Here is a 19,382-nt window from a genome sequence, read left to right on the forward strand (position 1 = left end):
AAAGGGACAGGCAGCAGCAATTAATTCTCCTGCCCTCAGGAACTCTGCGACCGAGCATTGCTGCTGCTACAGCCGCTGACAGAGACCCTGCTGCTCGAGTTCAGCCTCTCACAGCCCAGCGAGGTGGCACTGGGTCCTGCAGTTGAGTACACCACATCCCATCCCGCTCCAAGAGATGGGAATCACACCTTCTTCCCAAGGTTTGGCAAGTTCCCAGTCCAGCCCCAGCTTTTTCATTTGAATGGCTACAATCACAGAAAGAGGGACAGTGATCAGGTCTACTACCTTCCATATGAAAAATTATCATAAGAGAATCCCAAGGTTTTTGTAAGCTCATGGTCAGCTAGAGCCTGTGCAGTACAGAGGTGAATGGTTAATGTTTTACACCAAGTGCTAAGACTTAATTACAACTTGAATTTAATGGAGTTAGCTAGTTATCTGAAAAGCAAGGGAAGGTGACACACAGCTGCATGCAACTGAGACGTGAGAAATGACAGGTGGTTTCTCCAGGTTGTTTTTTGGAAATCATCTTATACAAAATGTTACTTACTGAGAGTGACAACTAGCAAAAAAGACAAGCTCCACACTGGAGCACTGGGACATTTTAGGATTATTAAGATGAAAGAAGAGGATTACTTCTTTACTGAGAAGGAAACAAACTTTGTGATGACAAAGCATCACAGCTCTTTGCTTTTTATACACTTGAATTGAGCAAAGCCAGTATTTCCTTGTGTATTCTTTTTACACATTTGAAACAGTGACTCTTCAGACCCAAATCCATACATTTTAAAAATAACAGCCCCCAAACTCAGAAAACCAGCCCACAAGGCAGCAGGTCTTCTGACAGATGGCAGGACATAACCTGGCTGAGTACTGGATTGACTGCTGGGTTTTTTTCTTTTGCCAAATGGAAAACACACAGTGCTAAGTCATCCCTGACAAAAATTACGCAATTGTTAGCAAAAATGTGAAAACATTTACAAAATAGTTTGCATACAAAGACATCTTCACCCAGAGCCATCACTGTACACGGTACAGCACAATAGGAATGTAGGAATGACACTGTCTGCAACACAGAATGCAGGAGACAAACAAGCTTTTGAGTTCAGATCCTGATGGTTCCATCAGTAAAAGAGCACTTCCTACGTGTTTTCCTGAGTAGCATATGAGCATGGAGATTGTATAACCACAATCATACAAAATAAAATGGATAAAAAGTGACAGTTCCACTCCTTAAAAAAAAACCCCAACCTTTAAGAAAATTTTATTAATAGTGGCACCGAGACCACAGAGACCTTTCTAAGTCAACTAAATGCCACAGAATTGGCACCACAGTGAGTGTCATGTCTTCATCCACATTTGAGGCTAAATTGCTGCCAGTGACATGTAGCAGCAAAATTCAGTTTGGTAACTTTTCCTTGCTGGATGCAGCAAAGGCAGATTGCACTTGTAACTCCTCAGCACTCACACTTACCACAAAGCAGAAGTTTTCCTTCTTTCCAGTTAGTCATTTTGCATTATGCAAACGTACCCAGAACTGCACCAAACTGCCTTTCCTCATACTGGGAGTAGAGCAGAGTGAGTATTACCCCATTTCTTTCAATGCTTCACTTAAACCCTGTGCTCTTTGCTGCTTTCTCTCAAGATAGCGAGCTCGGGCATCCATTATCGATTTGTCATCATTCCTTCTCTCCATCTTCTTTGCAGAGCTGTCTGTGGCTCCTTCTGGGGGAAGAGGAGAGAGAGAAATTGACGCCTCTGTGTAAGGAAACCCCCAGCATTACAATTCCTCTTATTTGTAAAATACCCAAAAACCCTCAACAGAATCACAAATGTTTTTCAAGGCCCAGTCAGTCATCTAAATGACTTCCAGAGAGGACAGACTGTACCATAGCAAGGAGAGAAAAAAAAACCTAAAGAAAATAATCATGCCTTAACTCTCATGCCAATATTTGCAGCTGGGCTTCTCGTCCCCGAACGCATATCTTGCTTTTTCTTGTAACAGATACTGTGCATCTTGTAATCTATGCACCCATTTCTTCTCTAAATTACACTTCTCACACTCAGGCAGGAGAGAGACAGCACCAGGAGCAGGGAAAACAAAAATCTTAGAATAAACCGTCTTTATACATTTCCACAGGTAGGAGGAAGAGGGAGAATAACATACAGATAAAGCAGTGGGAAAAGTCAGATACCATTAGAAATGCACATTTTCCCACTGAGCTGAGACCTTGGGAGTGTTTCTCCCAGAAGCAAAGAAAAGCAGGAAGTGTTTTCAGTTTAAAATAAAATGTAAAAGAATAATAATAATAATTATTAAAAAAAAAAATCACTCAAAGACTCTGAGAGCTTAAGTGTTGTGTGAATGAAGCAGCTACTGCAGCCTGTTCCTAGGGCTCCAGGGCTGGGGCCCAGATTCTTTGATATGAGGAAGGAGCTTTAATCAGCATTCACTTCACTCCCAAGGAAGTATTTTCAGTTTAAAATAAGATGTAAAAGAATAATAATAATAATAATTTAAAAAAAAAAAAAATCACTCAAAGACTCTGAGAGCTTAAGTGTTGTGTGAATGAAGCAGCTACTGCAGCCTGTTCCTAGGGCTCCAGGGCTGGGGCCCAGATTCTTTGATATGAGGAAGGAGCTTTAATCAGCATTCACTCTTGGAATATTTGTAATTATTCTGTCTAGGAGTTAAATAAGAATTCAACTCATGCTGCAGCCTTTCCTTCCATTAGGCACTAATTAAGCCTTTGTCAGCTATTCTGCCACCTATTTTTATGAAGCTCCCAGAAATACAACATCTGTAAGGTCAATTATTAATCTCAAATTAATTTACAGTTGCCTGGTGAAGTCAAAAACTTAAGGGGGACAAAGAGAACAAACCTCAGCTCCTTGGACTTCGGCCAAATAAATATGGCTCCTCTGCATTAACTAATACTGCAAACATCCTTTCCAGCAAATTTATAACCAAATCCAATTCACGTTTTTGTCATTTAGAATTATTGTTTTACATGACAATGCAGGACAGAAAGAGACTCTGGCCTGAGCACAAGAGTCTACATTTTTTTCATTGTTGTGGAAACTGAAGAGAATCTATATTGCCAGTGCCTGTACAATATATTAAATTAATGTTTTGGAAGGGCCAGCTCAGGAGTAGAGGGGCCCTTTGAATACTTGGCTGCTTTATGAAACCTGCTGACAGAAGAATTCAAAGAATGTCAAGCAGCCAGATCAGTTAGCAGGCACCAGTTTTAATTAAAACTGACAATTTATTAAAACACATGGCATTAGATTCATTGTCGGAATGAGACATTCACCAAAACGTGATACTTTTTCCTTTTTTCTTTGTTTGGGGTTCTTTCTTATAGCCCTTAGGACTTCCAACTCAAAATGCTTTTATTCAGTTCTGTGTTTAAGTTCTGCTCCTGACAGTTATCGCAAACCAAAAGGAGGGAGAATGGTAAGAACCAGGAGAAACACCAACACATGCACTGCTGAGGCAGGAAAATAAGGATTGCAGAGCTGCAAGTAAGAAAAGAAAACAACCAGAGCTACATGACAAATAGGTTAAGCACATCCAGATTCACACCTACTAGTCCCAAATGCATTCAGTGACATAATATACACCCACATGACCTCACCAACCAAGAAAAACACAAACGCCACAGATATATGGACGAGTGATGTGCTTACCATATTGCCTTTTAAGTTCCTCCTTGTGTTTCCACTTGGTTATTTCCTCTTCAGTTACTTCTTCCCGTGCCACGCTGCTCAGCTCATAAGCATCGATTTGATGCAACCTGGGCAGCAGGTCTTTGACCCATTCATAGCGAACGGGACACACCGTCCGGACGTAGATTTTGGATGTCACTGTGACATCATGGAATATGATCCACTCGAGGAGAGTCTCCTGGTTATACAGCTGAAAAAATTAAAATATTATTTCAGAACTGATATATATATATATATATAAAAAAAAATATTTACAGAGCAACCCCCACTGGTGGATGCAAGAATGAGATAAAGCTGACATTACTCTAAATTTTCAGGCAGGGAAACTGAGGCACAATGACTTGCTTAGAGCTGCCCAGGAAATCCAAAGAGCCAGAGGGAAAGCTCAGTCTATGTCACACTCATTTCATAAGCCCAATTTACCAAATTTGAAAAAGTGAGGCTCTTCCCCACTCTGAAAATGAACACTGTAACATTGCTTCTCCTGGCCGTAAGTTAGCACAAATCAAACAGAAGAGGAAGAGTTTACAGTTACAGTTTACAGTCTTTTATTCCTGTAATATATCCTTTGCTACTTTACAAATAGAATTTGGTAACTTACTGTAGACGAAGGGTGGATATAGACTATGCTGCCGTGTCCATCCATTGTGCAGAATGTCCTGGCTGCAGATCTGAAAGGTTTGGGGGTAAAAAAAAACATAAAACAACATATAATGAAACATACTTTCCTGTGATTAGACAGCAACACTAACTAAGCAAATCAGCAACAGCTCAGAAGAAAATACTCAATTATATAAGCAGGGGAAGATCCCTCCAGAATTAAACTGTAAAAAACCGAGGAATAAAATATATGTGCCTAATTTACAACAGTAACACTGCAGATATAACAACACAGTAATAAACCGGGTTTGGAACTGGGTATTTCCAGGCCCTTTAGTTTAATATCTGGAACTACTCATCAGCTTGCAAGTTCATTCCACGGAGAGAAAAACTACTATTCCAAGGATGTAAGGAACTTCCCCAGGAATGCAATGAGAACCAAAAGCAGAAAACCCACCCTGATTCCAGTCCTCTGCAGAATCCCCACCTTCAGCTGCAATCACCACTTTTAACAGTTCACAGCCTTATTATTCTGTCTTAATATGCAGCTGCACCTTTAAAGAATATGTGTAATATCTTTTCCATCAATTCTCCAAACTTTATTACTTACCTCCTGGCTACATTGATAAAGTACCCTGCACATAGACATCTTCTTAGTATTTCAGTTCTGGAGCCTTCAAATGTCTCCTTAGGGAAGTCTGGCAGCTGTGTAAAGAAAAAAAACAGTATGAATCAGGATCTTTCCTAAAGAAAAAGTCACTATACCCCCTCCATCCCAAGGATTTTAAACTCTGGCTTTCTCACCTGACAGAAACCATGAGGAAAGGAGAAAAATTCTCCTTCTTGCTTGTTGCCACCATCATACATGTTAGTTACACAAGCTACAGCAAGGATGCTCTAATAAACATTTAAGTGGATTAGTTTCTCCTGAAGAAAGGCAGCAGCCATCTGGCAAAGGCTCAGCAGTCCAGTACATGTCTTAAATATAAACTTATATAACTCAAGCAACATACAAAATTTATATTTTTTACCTGTTTCAGTTTACTGATTATTTCCCGAAGCTGTTTTTCCACACTAAAAGCAGATTTTAAAGCTCTCCAGTGGATCCAGTGTTTCTGGCACCAAGCTGAAGGAGACTTGCTGAGAACAGAAATACTTGCATTATAAAGAAGCCCTTTGTAAGCTCGAAGCAGAAAGTTGCCTCTATTTTTTGTTATGGTTGTACAAAGAAGGCAACCTACACAGCCAGATACTTTGATAGCTTAAATAATAGGTGTCTTGATAGAAGTTTCAGATCATAATAATAAGGAATAGATCTGCAATTAAGTATGAGTACATACATGTGCACATACACAATGTATTTAAAAGCCATCAGCAACTGGGAGTTGTGAGCAACACAAAACCACTTACTGTAGGGATTCATTTTATACCTTGCTTTGCACTGTTCAAAAATATTTAAGAGGGTTGCAAAGTCATTGCATCCTCCCACTTGCGAGGAAAGTTCCTGGTGTTTAAGTTCTGCCTCCTTTTGCTTCTGAGGATCACCTGAGGAAATAAGTTATAATTCACTTCAACAAAGTCATTTTTATTTATCACTCCTACTTAATTTTCTATTAGTATCTCTCCAAAGTGTGTTTGACAGTCTCAGCTCTTTATTCATATTATTTTTAGATTCGTCTCTTCTCCACAGCTGCATTTACAGTTCCCCCCCCTTCACTACTGCTGAATGAGAAGGAGTAAATGCTATTAAATCTGTGATTATTCTCATCAGTCAGCACTAGTGATGAAGACTTCTAGTCTCTCAGAAAGGAAGGTTCAACTTATTGCTCTCTCACAATCAATTCAGATGTTGATGTGGAAAGATAAAGGAACAGTGGCCTTAAACAAACATCTCAAGGGGATCAAGTGAAAGTTTTGCTCTGGGAGGGAAAAAAGAGGGTTGAAACCACCCCATCATGGCACCATCAAATCTATTTAACTCAGCTTTTGTCCTAGTACTCAGGCCTCACAGTAGTGGAGGTCTTAAAAAAATAAGAGTCAAGGAAAAAATGTGTTCTGTGAGTTTAGTGGGAATTTGCCTTCACTAAATGCTAGGAATGTACCAGGCAAAAGCAACATCTCCAAAGTGTTATTTCAGGTTTTAAATACCCAAAGAATTTCTTCCCCAGCACAACCTATTTCCCCTCAGAGAGAGGGATGTGGCCACAGAGGCCGATGCAGACAATGTCAGGAGTTTGTGGGCGTCACAAGTAACACCGAGGATGCCAGGAGGTCTTTTCGTACACATATTGCCCCAAAACAAGTGCCTTCACCACGGGAGCCTCTGCGTTTGTGCCCTAACGTACGTGGTTGCTGGAGAGTAACGAACATGTGTGCATTAGCCAGAGCAACAGATAATGAAGGCACATTGCCAAGAAAGCAAAAGCACATTTGTGAGAAGGGGAAAGACCCCAGAGCAGAATCCAGGCTATCAGCACTGTCAGCAGTGTCTTTAGCTGTTGCACTAACGGGCACGGTTAATAGACTACAGAGATAACTGGAGAGGAGCCAATGAGTGACTAGAAAGGACAAAGGTCTCCCACAAAGACTGTGCTACATATAAAAACTATACGTTGTGCAGCTGGGGAGGATGGAGCAGGGGCAGACTCGGGGGGAAAGGAGGTAGGAAGGAGGACACGGGAGACTGGGTTTAGCAAGCTTGGAACCCCAGCAAAATGACATTTTCCATTTAGAAAAACACTGGAAATGGAGGCAGTGATAAATTGAGTTTCTCACAGTAACTTAAAAGGCCTATTTGGTTAAACAGAATTACTGAACAGAAAAGCCAATCCAGAGGCGACCCTGTGCCTTAAAAACAAATTAATCAGTCCCTGTTGTCTGTACTTAGACCAACAGCAAAACATCTGCTGTGGTGTGTTTTGGTTCTTTCTCTTTTCCCTCCTGTAACAGTTTTCCCCCTAATGACCTCTCAGCAGTCCACTCGCTTACCCATATGTTTCTTTACAGCTCACAGCCTTGGGACAAATGCAAGCCAATTCCATGCTATTTTGAAGCCTTTGAAATAGTTGATTTTCAATTCCTCCCATGCAATTTGCCCTGACTCCAGAACCTCAGGAAGTTTTTAAAGCACACGGGCAAAGTGCCATTGTATGTTTGGCCTAATCCTAACATTCCTCCCTACAGATGTGCTACGACGTAGAAGACAAGGCATTGCATTTGAAGAATCTTCCTCACACTGCAAAGTAAGGGTTATTTAAAGCTTTAGTTTAAGGTAAACACTTATGTCTCTCACCAGTTGGGCCCAACTAAGGAGAACAGCTTGCTCTCCAGAAAGAATATCCTTACTCTCAAATAAAGGCTTGTGCTACCATTGTTCAAAATACAGAATCAGTTCTCACTTTATAACCTTGAGATACACCTGTAAGACACTGTGGCCTCACAAACCATTAGTGCAGAAAATTACTGAGACCAAAAACCACAGGGAAGCTGCAGAAAAGGTCTCCAGGTGAAGCAGTGTGAGCTGCCCAACCACTGCCCAAGATGTCCCTGTCCAAGCGGAATTCCCCACCCACCCAAGGCTGCTCTGGGATAAGATGCTCCCTACCTGGACGAATGAAGACGTTTTCCACAGACAACATGGCTGCAATGGGAAGCAGCAGATCTTCACAGTCAAGGGAAGCAGCTTTTATGACAGCACAGGACAGGTTGGGAGGGAGGGGAAATTGTACCAGGAATTCACCCAGTCTTGTCACGTGGCCTCTCCTTATCCCAGGAAAAAAGATCCAAAGACCAGATTCAACAAAACTATGTTTAAATGTAAATAAAAACGTGCACACACAACGTCGACCACCATATACTGACAAACAGCATGAAAGAAGCATTTCCTTCTGGACAGTTACACCACTGGTGTCTGCTTGTACCTAGAGACATGCAGTGAGTGTCCCTAGCAGAACATTTCACCTTTCTCCACTTCACTTATGCCTACTTCATGGCAGGCAAAGCCAGCTTTTTAAGCATATCAGATGCTTAAGATATATTTTTGTTTTGCAAGAAGAATTCCTGGAAGTTTAGGATAAGATCTCACTTCCTGTCTTGAGTTCTTGGATGGGCCTCACAGCTGGTGCCCAAGCACCTTCGTCACAACAGTCTGGGATCTGCTGTCAGGAACTATAGTAGAGAGAGTTGAGGTAATTTGTCTGAGGTCACTCAGGAACTCCAGAACAATGTGGAGAATTTATCTGTATCTCCCAAGTCCTAAGCCATGCTCTAGCCCTAATTTTAAAGAGAGTACATTAAAACCCAGTAGTTAGCTTCCTGGTCTAATGAGGAAACATATTCTACTGCTGGAGGAAGTCCTTTAGTCCACATGAAGAACTCACACCAATTAAACCATTAAATTTTAAAATTCTTGACCTGACTATACTGCTTTTTTTCTTACCTGTCAATAGCACCACACTGGTAAAGTTCCTTGAGAGCTTCTAAAATATGCCTTTCTTCAGGGCGGTCCAAATAGGGAAATCTATAGTAAAAAATGAAGAAATCTCAGTGTTCAGATTCAGTAGAGCTTCATTAGTTTTCCTATTTATTAAAATGCTTTTGTAACCTTCCAATAGAGGTTTCTGACCAAAGTGCACATAAGCATCTTCAGCATAAGGGCTTGTTACAACATACACAGCCTCACGCTGAAGAATTACGACAGATCCCAGCACATGAAAAGATGAACTGTATTTTCTGCCCATGCACAATCCAAAAATTGAACAATTCCACAGAGATGAAGCTTTTAAGATATTAACATCAGTGTTTCAAAGGAACGCTATTAACTATACAGTTGTGGAGATAAGGAGTTAGTTTTGGCAGAACCTCAAGCTGAACTTGAGCTCCAGATCCAATCTGGCATTAAAGACTGTGGAGAAGAGCAGAAAAGCTGACAAGCTGATTGTGTCAGTGTCACAGTTGGCCAGGGACCTAATCCTGCCTCCTACCACCAGGCTGCTGGTGCCCGCGCCGCATCGCTGCCGAGACTCGGGAAGAGGATGATAATCCCACCCCCTTCCATGGAGGTTACCTTATGACATCGTGCACGGAAAGGCACTTCAAGGTCAGGATGACAGATGTCAGGCTGGTTCTCTTGATCTCTGGGACTGTGTGATCAGGCATGCACTGCTCCCAGAATTCTTTGCTGTATAGCCGATAGCTTTTCCCCGATGATGTCCTGCCAGCTCGGCCAGCTCGTTGCCTTGCTTCACTCCTGCCAAAACAGAAAGGCAGGGGAAAAATAAATAAAACTCCAAACTCTCAGTCCCTTCTGTTATTATCCAAAGAAGCACGCTGTAATTATAATAAATAATAGCAATTTCGATGCTTGTAGATGGGAGATCTATTAGACTGTGCAGCAACTGAGAAATCCAGCTATACAAGAACAAAATGAAGAAGCATTTCTTTGCAAGGGGAGACTCTGTTTTAAACTTCCCTGAATCAGGCTGTTGTATTCAGCAAACACAAGATGACATGTGAGCCACTGTTGAGAGTACAGACAATGCATTGTCAATTCCTTCTTAATGCCTGTAAAGGAAATTATATGTCCCAAACCACTTTCTATTTAGCAGCAAACAAAACAGCTTTAGATTATGGAGCCTCAAAGCTGCCCACCCCTCTTTTTTTTTATTTATTTATTTTTTAAGATCAACTGATACACTGTATCATCAGAGGAACTCCCACAAACACTAAGCAAATGACCTTTTTAAAACTTACTTTGAAATGGGAACCACCTCCAGGATGTCCAAGCCAACTCGGGGGTTGTGATTCAACTGCTTCACAAAGCCACTGTCCACTACGTATCTGAAAAAGATTCATGCTCTGTCAGAGAAGAAAACAGCAGAGGTCTCAGCAGACAGAGAGGTAACTGCCACACACATAGGATCAGGGCAAGAGCACGTTAACCCTACAATCCCTGGGAAAAGGTAGCTGTGCTTTGCAGGTCACCTGCAGCCCCTGGCTCAGTCCACAGGATGTTACTGATAATATCTCTCAATTACGTTGATTTAATGGAGCTGAGTTTTCATTTCAAATTAGGGTCCTGCAATATGAGTCATCTGTAAGACTATATACTAGTATCAAGGGGGCTTTTTATTCACTACCAAAAAAAGGCAACTGGTAATTATTGGGCAGGTATAACAGCAGAAGGAACTCGGGCGTGTTTTTCCAAATCTAGTAGAACTTTCTGAATTACTCCCTCTGTTACAGCTTTTATGAAAGAAGGGAAATGATACCTGACTCCTTCAATCGTCAGAGACGTTGCAGCAATGTTTGTGGATACCACACACTTTCTAATGCCCGTGGGAGCTGGTAAAAATATGCTTTTCTGTTGATCTGAAATGACAGAGAGTCAGTCAAACAATCTGTTATGTTACAATTCAAACCACATCTCTAACACTGTACAAACTCACTCAAATACCTAGTGAAAGTAATTTGAATGATGTTAGAAAGTGAATCACATAACATCTTAAAATACAGATTTGGTATTATTTTAGCATATGTCAGGAATCAGAGAATATCTTCTTTATTGCTTGCATATTCAAGAAGATTTTGAGATTGAGAAGGCCAACTCTCCTGGATGTTTCCTAACTCAGAGCTAGGAAAAACAAACAAGATGTCTGGTCTTAACAGAATCTTCACGAAGGATTTGAAGGGTTTTAACAACCAGAGCAAGTGAAGGCAAATATGAAAAGATCCAGCACATCTTCTTTTAGCATGTAACAAAGCAGCATATACAGTTTCCATTCATTCATTTGGCTTTCCGAGGAACAAAAAAAAGGAGGTAGAAACTGAACTCTTCCCAGACATTTTCCTTCTTAAGTTATACTTGAAAAATATCAAGACCTCCTTAAGCAAAATTCTCTGGTGTATTTAAAAATATTCAAATACAATGGCCTCTGAGAAACTACCACAAAAGAAAAAGAAATAAAAATCTCTCTCTTGGTCAGGAGTCTAACACCTATCATGGAGTAAGGAGGAAGCTACCTTTCTTTTACGCAATTTTTTATTGTGCTCTTACAAGAGGGTAAACATTTTTCTCCTTCTCTGCAGATCATTACCAGATCTTCCCTCTCAGCAGCACTTCCAGATGGAAATTGCTGTTTATCCTGCTCTCCTGAACACTTATTCAGCCTCTTGGTATTCTACACACCGCACCCACACATTTAAACATCGCACTCGAGTTCATCTGAAAATACAGTGTCTGTGTTCAGTAAGGGTCAAAGGACCTTTGTTTTTAACTCTTTGAAACTATCTGTGGTACTGCTGCCAAATGAAACAGACTGACTCATCCTGATAACCTGTACTTTTCTATATTGTGTAACACTGTACTACTTCTATCTTCCCTTACAGCTCTGCTCTCATCACCAAAAACCTACCAGCAATATCTTTTCCATATGAAATAAAATGTGAGGACCTATATAAGACATCTGAGCTCTCAGTGACACAATATCCCCTTCCTAAGCTGCAGACCTTGATGCCATGGGAAGCCATTTCCAGTGGATATGAGTTTTAACAGAAGGCTGTTGTGTGATTAGTGTAAGAACACAACGAAAACCCCAACAGAATATTGCTATGGTATTGTAACAAATGGGTTAGTGAATGCCATTTTTTCCAATCACCATAGAAATATTGGATTAGGATACTGTTCATAACTCTTGCGGTTAACATTTATGTGAATTAAGTTTGATATGATGTTATATGCTCTTACCTGTTGACATTGACCCATACAATGGTAAGATAAGCAGGCCTTCAACAGACCGATCATGTACTTCATATCGGTAATCAATAGATTCTGCTTTCTTGAAAAGTAAATCACAAGCTCTTTCTATCTCAATTTGACCTAAAAAACAAACAGGAAGCATTTATACCACTCTGCCTTCCCAGTTTGTAACATCTTCAAACAAGATTGTTTTGCCAATATCACAGTCATCAACACCATTACAAGAAGGAATTAATATTTATGAGAATTAGTTTAGAAGGTGACATCCAGTCTTTCTGCAGTGCCTCTCACCAAGGCTTTTTCTTAAAAGATGGCTGTGTAAAAGTGTCATATGTCACTGAGTGCCTGGCCCATACCGTGTTGTAGGTTTTTGCAGTTAAAGAAATTTTCCCTTCCTGAATTAACAACAAAACAAAACACATAGCGAGTACAAACAGTAAATCTGGCACAGGAACAAAGCATATACACGTTTTTAAATTAATATTTGTCTTATCTGACCTCATAGCCATGGATATACCTAAACATGTCCTGAAAACTATCACTTCACAAGATTGTGCATCAAACTGCTACTTTCCCTTCTCTACTTACTGCTCTGGTACAAACTAGACAGTCACTGTTTTGCTGGCAATGCCATGCTTCACCTGGATTAACCATGAGTTGTTGAAAGAAAAAAATTTCACCTGTCAGGAAAACCAAGATGTCACCTTCTGGTTCATTTAAGTGGATATCCAATGTCACTTTTACAGCCTGAAACAAACAACAAACAAGTCAGTAACAGGTGGAATCCCACTCACTCTTTCTAAACTCATGGTATGAACTAATTCTTCCCTGTATGTTGCAGAGAAGCTAAAAACACAGCAATGCAAGCACCTAACTCCTGTGGTTTTTCACAAATGATAATCATACCAAGAGCAGAGAACACAATGCAGAAACAGAGTAAAACAGTTCAGACCTCTGTAACATACGCAGAGCTGCCTACGTCCCTCGGGCTGAGCAGGTTGCTTTAAAATACAGATTTGGTATTTTTTTAGCATATGTCAGAAACCAGAGAATATCTTCTTTATTGCTTGCATATTCAAGAAGATTTTGAGATTGAGAAGGCTTCTTCTCAAGAAGGCTGTCCTGGATGTTTCCTAACTCAGAGCTAGGAACAACTCTCCTGGATGTTTCCTAACTCAGAGCTAGGAAAAACAAACAAGATGTCTGGTCTTAACAGAATCTTCACGAAGGATTTGAAGGGTTTTAACAACCAGAGCAAGTGAAGGCAAATATGAAAAGATCCAGCACATCTTCTTTTAGCATGTAACAAAGCAGCATATACAGTTTCCATTCATTCATTTGGCTTTCCGAGGAACAAAAAAAAGGAGGTAGAAACTGAACTCTTCCCAGACATTTTCCTTCTTAAGTTATACTTGAAAAATATCAAGACCTCCTTAAGCAAAATTCTCTGGTGTATTTAAAAATATTCAAATACAATGGCCTCTGAGAAACTACCACAAAAGAAAAAGAAATAAAAATCTCTCTCTTGGTCAGGAGTCTAACACCTATCATGGAGTAAGGAAGAAGCTACCTTTCTTTTACACAATTTTTTATTGTGCTCTTTCAAGAGGGTAAACTTTTTCTCCTTCTCTGCAGATCATTACCAGAGGAAGCTACCTTTCTTTTACGCAATTTTTTATTGTGCTCTTACAAGAGGGTAAACATTTTTCTCCTTCTCTGCAGATCATTACCAGATCTTCCCTCTCAGCAGCACTTCCAGATGGAAATTGCTGTTTATCCTGCTCTCCTGAACACTTATTCAGCCTCTTGGTATTCTACACACCGCACCCACACATTTAAACATCGCACTCGAGTTCATCTGAAAATACAGTGTCTGTGTTCAGTAAGGGTCAAAGGGCCTTTGTTTTTAACTCTTTGAAACTATCTGTGGTACTGCTGCCAAATGAAACACACTGACTCATCCTGATAACCTGTACTTTTCTATATTGTGTAACACTGTACTACTTCTATCTTCCCTTACAGCTCTGCTCTCATCACCAAAAACCTACCAGCAATATCTTTTCCATATGAAATAAAATGTGAGGACCTATATAAGACATCTGAGCTCTCAGTGACACAATATCCCCTTCCTAAGCTGCAGACCTTGATGCCATGGGAAGCCATTTCCAGTGGATATGAGTTTTAACAGAAGGCTGTTGTGTGATTAGTGTAAGAACACAACGAAAACCCCAACAGAATATTGCTATGGTATTGTAACAAATGGGTTAGTGAATGCCATTTTTTCCAATCACCATAGAAATATTGGATTAGGATACTGTTCATAACTCTTGCGGTTAACATTTATGTGAATTAAGTTTGATATGATGTTATATGCTCTTACCTGTTGACATTGACCCATACAATGGTAAGATAAGCAGGCCTTCAACAGACCGATCATGTACTTCATATCGGTAATCAATAGATTCTGCTTTCTTGAAAAGTAAATCACAAGCTCTTTCTATCTCAATTTGACCTAAAAAACAAACAGGAAGCATTTATACCACTCTGCCTTCCCAGTTTGTAACATCTTCAAACAAGATTGTTTTGCCAATATCACAGTCATCAACACCATTACAAGAATCTGAGAAACTACCACAAAAGAAAAAGAAATAAAAATCTCTCTCTTGGTCAGGAGTCTAACACCTATCATGGAGTAAGGAGGAAGCTACCTTTCTTTTACGCAATTTTTTATTGTGCTCTTACAAGAGGGTAAACATTTTTCTCCTTCTCTGCAGATCATTACCAGATCTTCCCTCTCAGCAGCACTTCCAGATGGAAATTGCTGTTTATCCTGCTCTCCTGAACACTTATTCAGCCTCTTGGTATTCTACACACCGCACCCACACATTTAAACATCGCACTCGAGTTCATCTGAAAATACAGTGTCTGTGTTCAGTAAGGGTCAAAGGACCTTTGTTTTTAACTCTTTGAAACTATCTGTGGTACTGCTGCCAAATGAAACAGACTGACTCATCCTGATAACCTGTACTTTTCTATATTGTGTAACACTGTACTACTTCTATCTTCCCTTACAGCTCTGCTCTCATCACCAAAAACCTACCAGCAATATCTTTTCCATATGAAATAAAATGTGAGGACCTATATAAGACATCTGAGCTCTCAGTGACACAATATCCCCTTCCTAAGCTGCAGACCTTGATGCCATGGGAAGCCATTTCCAGTGGATATGAGTTTTAACAGAAGGCTGTTGTGTGATTAGTGTAAGAACACAACGAAAACCCCAACAGAATATTGCTATGGTATTGTAACAAATGGGTTAGTGAATGCCATTTTTTCCAATCACCATAGAAATATTGGATTAGGATACTGTTCATAACTCTTGCGGTTAACATTTATGTGAATTAAGTTTGATATGATGTTATATGCTCTTACCTGTTGACATTGACCCATACAATGGTAAGATAAGCAGGCCTTCAACAGACCGATCATGTACTTCATATCGGTAATCAATAGATTCTGCTTTCTTGAAAAGTAAATCACAAGCTCTTTCTATCTCAATTTGACCTAAAAAACAAACAGGAAGCATTTATACCACTCTGCCTTCCCAGTTTGTAACATCTTCAAACAAGATTGTTTTGCCAATATCACAGTCATCAACACCATTACAAGAAGGAATTAATATTTATGAGAATTAGTTTAGAAGGTGACATCCAGTCTTTCTGCAGTGCCTCTCACCAAGGCTTTTTCTTAAAAGATGGCTGTGTAAAAGTGTCATATGTCACTGAGTGCCTGGCCCATACCGTGTTGTAGGTTTTTGCAGTTAAAGAAATTTTCCCTTCCTGAATTAACAACAAAACAAAACACATAGCGAGTACAAACAGTAAATCTGGCACAGGAACAAAGCATATACACGTTTTTAAATTAATATTTGTCTTATCTGACCTCATAGCCATGGATATACCTAAACATGTCCTGAAAACTATCACTTCACAAGATTGTGCATCAAACTGCTACTTTCCCTTCTCTACTTACTGCTCTGGTACAAACTAGACAGTCACTGTTTTGCTGGCAATGCCATGCTTCACCTGGATTAACCATGAGTTGTTGAAAGAAAAAAATTTCACCTGTCAGGAAAACCAAGATGTCACCTTCTGGTTCATTTAAGTGGATATCCAATGTCACTTTTACAGCCTGAAACAAACAACAAACAAGTCAGTAACAGGTGGAATCCCACTCACTCTTTCTAAACTCATGGTATGAACTAATTCTTCCCTGTATGTTGCAGAGAAGCTAAAAACACAGCAATGCAAGCACCTAACTCCTGTGGTTTTTCACAAATGATAATCATACCAAGAGCAGAGAACACAATGCAGAAACAGAGTAAAACAGTTCAGACCTCTGTAACATACGCAGAGCTGCCTACGTCCCTCGGGCTGAGCAGGTTGCAGAATATCTCCTTGACAGGATAACTTCTTCCTGGAATATGCAGCACCGAGCAGTGCCCAAAGAACTCCGAGAGCTTGTCTACCTCCAGGGTGGCTGACATCACCACCACTTTCATGTCTGTCTTCCTGTCCAGTGGTTTCTTCTGTAGAAATAGCTTCTTCAGCAAACCAAATAAAATATCCTAACAGGCAAACAGAAGCAACTTCGATTAGTACCCATTTTCTTAGAAGTGCCTGACGAACTTGGAAGGGACTGATTTTATCCCATGGATACAGTGAAGACAGAAAATCGCATCTTCACGGGCTAAGTGCTCAGAATACATACACTTATCTTGGTCATCTTGTAAGCACACTAATTAGTTTCTAAAATTTAATTAATTTTTTATCAGCTGTTCTCACAGCCTGTAAACAGAATCAGCGCAACTTTTTATAAGTAACTTTTTTCCTTTTTATACTGTCATGGTCAATTTACCTCAGACTCGTTTTAAAAAGTCCTCACCTTTGTCCAGCACAGGTTACCTGACCGAGCCTGCACCCTCCTTTGTGCTACCATTTATTGTTATGACTTCAGCAAGTTTATTTTACTCTGCATTGCTCTGGATTAAAAACGTGCTCCTTTTAGTTAGACACAGATGATGGAGCACAGGTTACCTGACCGAGCCTGCACCCTCCTTTGTGCTACCATTTATTGTTATGACTTCAGCAAGTTTATTTTACTCTGCATTGCTCTGGATTCAAAATTTACTCCTTTTAGTTAGACACAGATGATGGAGCAGTAACTTCTTACATCACCCTAGCAATACCCGCAGATGCTTGAGGGCAGAACTGGGACTCAGAAAGCATGTTCCCTTTTCCTCAGGTGGACTGGTGGACTGTTTGCTGGGCTGGTAGGTTGTTTGACACACAACACAATCTCTTGAGGACTGAGTGACTCGAGTCTCACTCTGCTTCCCACAGAAGGGTCAGAGTGACATTTGATAGCTTTTGGTACTTGGGTCAGTCTAGAGACTTCCATGATCCCAACAGCCGTAATCTCTTTGCACACTCATATACACACCCTAAAAAACATTAGGCCTTAGAGTGAGAGAGATGTTTCAGGGTTTTGCTTGTTTGTGTGTTTTTATCTTTAAATTAGGATTCTAGAAAGTTTGTCTTCGCTGTGCTGGAAATTTTGGGAAAGTATCCAATAGGCAGCCAAGTTTTAACTGTTTTCAAACACACCACCACCTACAATTCCAACAGGATTACAGGTTGCATCTTATTTTCAGATTATGCAGCATATAATAAACAAAGAAGTAATTCTATGGTCTTAGGACAGCAACGGGATACAGCACATCCATGGAGAGTCAGCCAAAATCCTCAGGGATTGTGTGGAAATGAAAGAAAAGTGTAAGTAGACCTCAGTAAAGGAGAAATAGTGACGCAAAAGGACAGACGTAAGGCGACACTCACAGTGCTCAGGCTCCGCTCATGGGCTTCATCCAAAATGATGATGCTGTACTTGCTGAGAAGAGGGTCTGCCAATATTTGCCTCAGTAAGCAGCCATCGGTCATATACTTGATGGCAGTATCCTGAAAGGTTTAATTAGACATTCAGCTGTTAGCCTGGACTTTTACTTCAAAGTAAACAATGCTACACGGCGCACATATTTGTCCAGAAGACACATGGAGATTACACCACAGGTGCTTATGTACCACATCACAGGTGCTTGGCTATATTTCACTTGTAAGGTGATCAAAAAAATTCACCGAAAATGAGTTACATGATACACAGAACTGCAGCTTCACCACAGCTGGGAGAGATGGCTTGTCCAGGCTCTGAGACCTTCTGCACACAGAGCCCCAGGGAAGGCCCAAGGCCAAAAAGCCGAGCCACAGCCCCCTGACACCACCACACCCTGCCGTGACAGCACTGGTGGGAACAACCCTCAGAGCCCTACCTCGCTGGTGCAGTCATCGAAGCGGACCTGGTACCCCACGAGGCTCCCCAGCGAACAGCCCATCTCCTCGGCCACCCGCTGGGCCACCGAGATGGTGGCAACGCGCCGGGGCTGGGTGACACCAATGGCCCCCTGCTTGGCCAGGCCTGCGGGAGAGACGGGGATGTTGAATTCATAGAATCATAGAATTGCCCAGGCCGGAAGGGACCTCCAAAGGTCATCTAGTCCGACCTCCCCGCAGTCAGCAGGGACACCCCCAACTAGACCAGGTTGCCCAGGGAATTGTGCTGCTGGGAGCCAGTGTCCACACAAGTACCCACAAAATGCATGCAAGGTCACAGTTTGCTACTTTAAAAGGTTAAATCAAGCCACCTGTGCCCACCACAGGCCCAGCGCAGCCTGGAGCTGCGGGGACAGGAGGATCATAGAATGGTTTGGGTTGGAAGGGACCTTAAAGATCATCAAGTCCCCCCCCCTGCCCTGGGCAGGGACACCTCCCACCAGACCAGGTTGCTCAAAGCCCCGTTCAGCCTGGCCTTGAACCCCTCCAGGGATGGGGCAGCCACAGCTTCTCCGGGCAACCTGTTAGCTGTGATTATTTCCTACATTCCGGGGCCGAGGCCGCGGGGGGGTTCTGAGGGGTGTCGTCGTCCCCCCCCTCTTCCCCGGCCGTTACCTGCCTCCAAGAGGTACTTGGGCAGCTGAGTGCTTTTGCCGCTGCCCGTCTCGCCGGTGACGATGAGGAAGGGCCGCTCCCTCACGGCCTCCACCAGGGCGCGGCGGTGCCGGCGGATGGGCAGCTCGGCGCCCGCCATGGCGGAGGAGGAGGCGGAGGAGGCGGAGGAGGCGGCGGGCCCGGCCCTGTCAGGGAGACACAGACACGCACCCCCCCCCCCCCCCCCCCCCCCC

The 19,382-nt window shown here is 41.6% G+C and overlaps 1 protein-coding gene across 1 annotated transcript; it reads right to left on the reverse strand.

Moving 5' to 3' along the window:
• Positions 1 to 400: 400 nt before the first annotated feature.
• DHX40 (DEAH (Asp-Glu-Ala-His) box polypeptide 40) lies at positions 401 to 19,356 on the reverse strand. Its single transcript, XM_014953400.1, has 17 exons — positions 19,150 to 19,356; positions 18,474 to 18,619; positions 17,986 to 18,105; positions 16,485 to 16,715; positions 16,213 to 16,279; positions 15,521 to 15,652; positions 10,602 to 10,701; positions 10,084 to 10,170; positions 9,398 to 9,580; positions 8,771 to 8,851; positions 7,937 to 8,094; positions 5,763 to 5,877; positions 5,364 to 5,472; positions 4,943 to 5,037; positions 4,334 to 4,403; positions 3,694 to 3,922; positions 401 to 1,725 (listed from the first exon to the last, which is right to left on the reverse strand). Exons 1-17 carry the CDS (start codon positions 19,286 to 19,288, stop codon positions 1,586 to 1,588), a joined length of 2,202 nt encoding a protein of 733 aa, XP_014808886.1. The 5' UTR covers positions 19,289 to 19,356; the 3' UTR covers positions 401 to 1,585.
• Positions 19,357 to 19,382: the final 26 nt, after the last annotated feature.

Source organism: Calidris pugnax, unplaced genomic scaffold, assembly GCF_001431845.1.
Source record: "Calidris pugnax isolate Ruff unplaced genomic scaffold, ASM143184v1 scaffold133, whole genome shotgun sequence".
Taxonomy (NCBI): domain Eukaryota; kingdom Metazoa; phylum Chordata; class Aves; order Charadriiformes; family Scolopacidae; genus Calidris; species Calidris pugnax.

Coding starts and splice junctions, on each gene's coding strand:
- DHX40 (XM_014953400.1), bottom strand. CDS start 19,288: ATGGCGGGCGCCGAGCTGCCCATCCGCCGGCACCGCCGCGCCCTGGTG. Junction 10,171..10,601: donor CTGACGATTGAAGGAGTCAG/GTATCATTTCCC, acceptor AATCTTTTTCAG/ATACGTAGTGGACAGTGGCT. Junction 8,852..9,397: donor TCCGTGCACGATGTCATAAG/GTAACCTCCATG, acceptor TTTTTACTATAG/ATTTCCCTATTTGGACCGCC.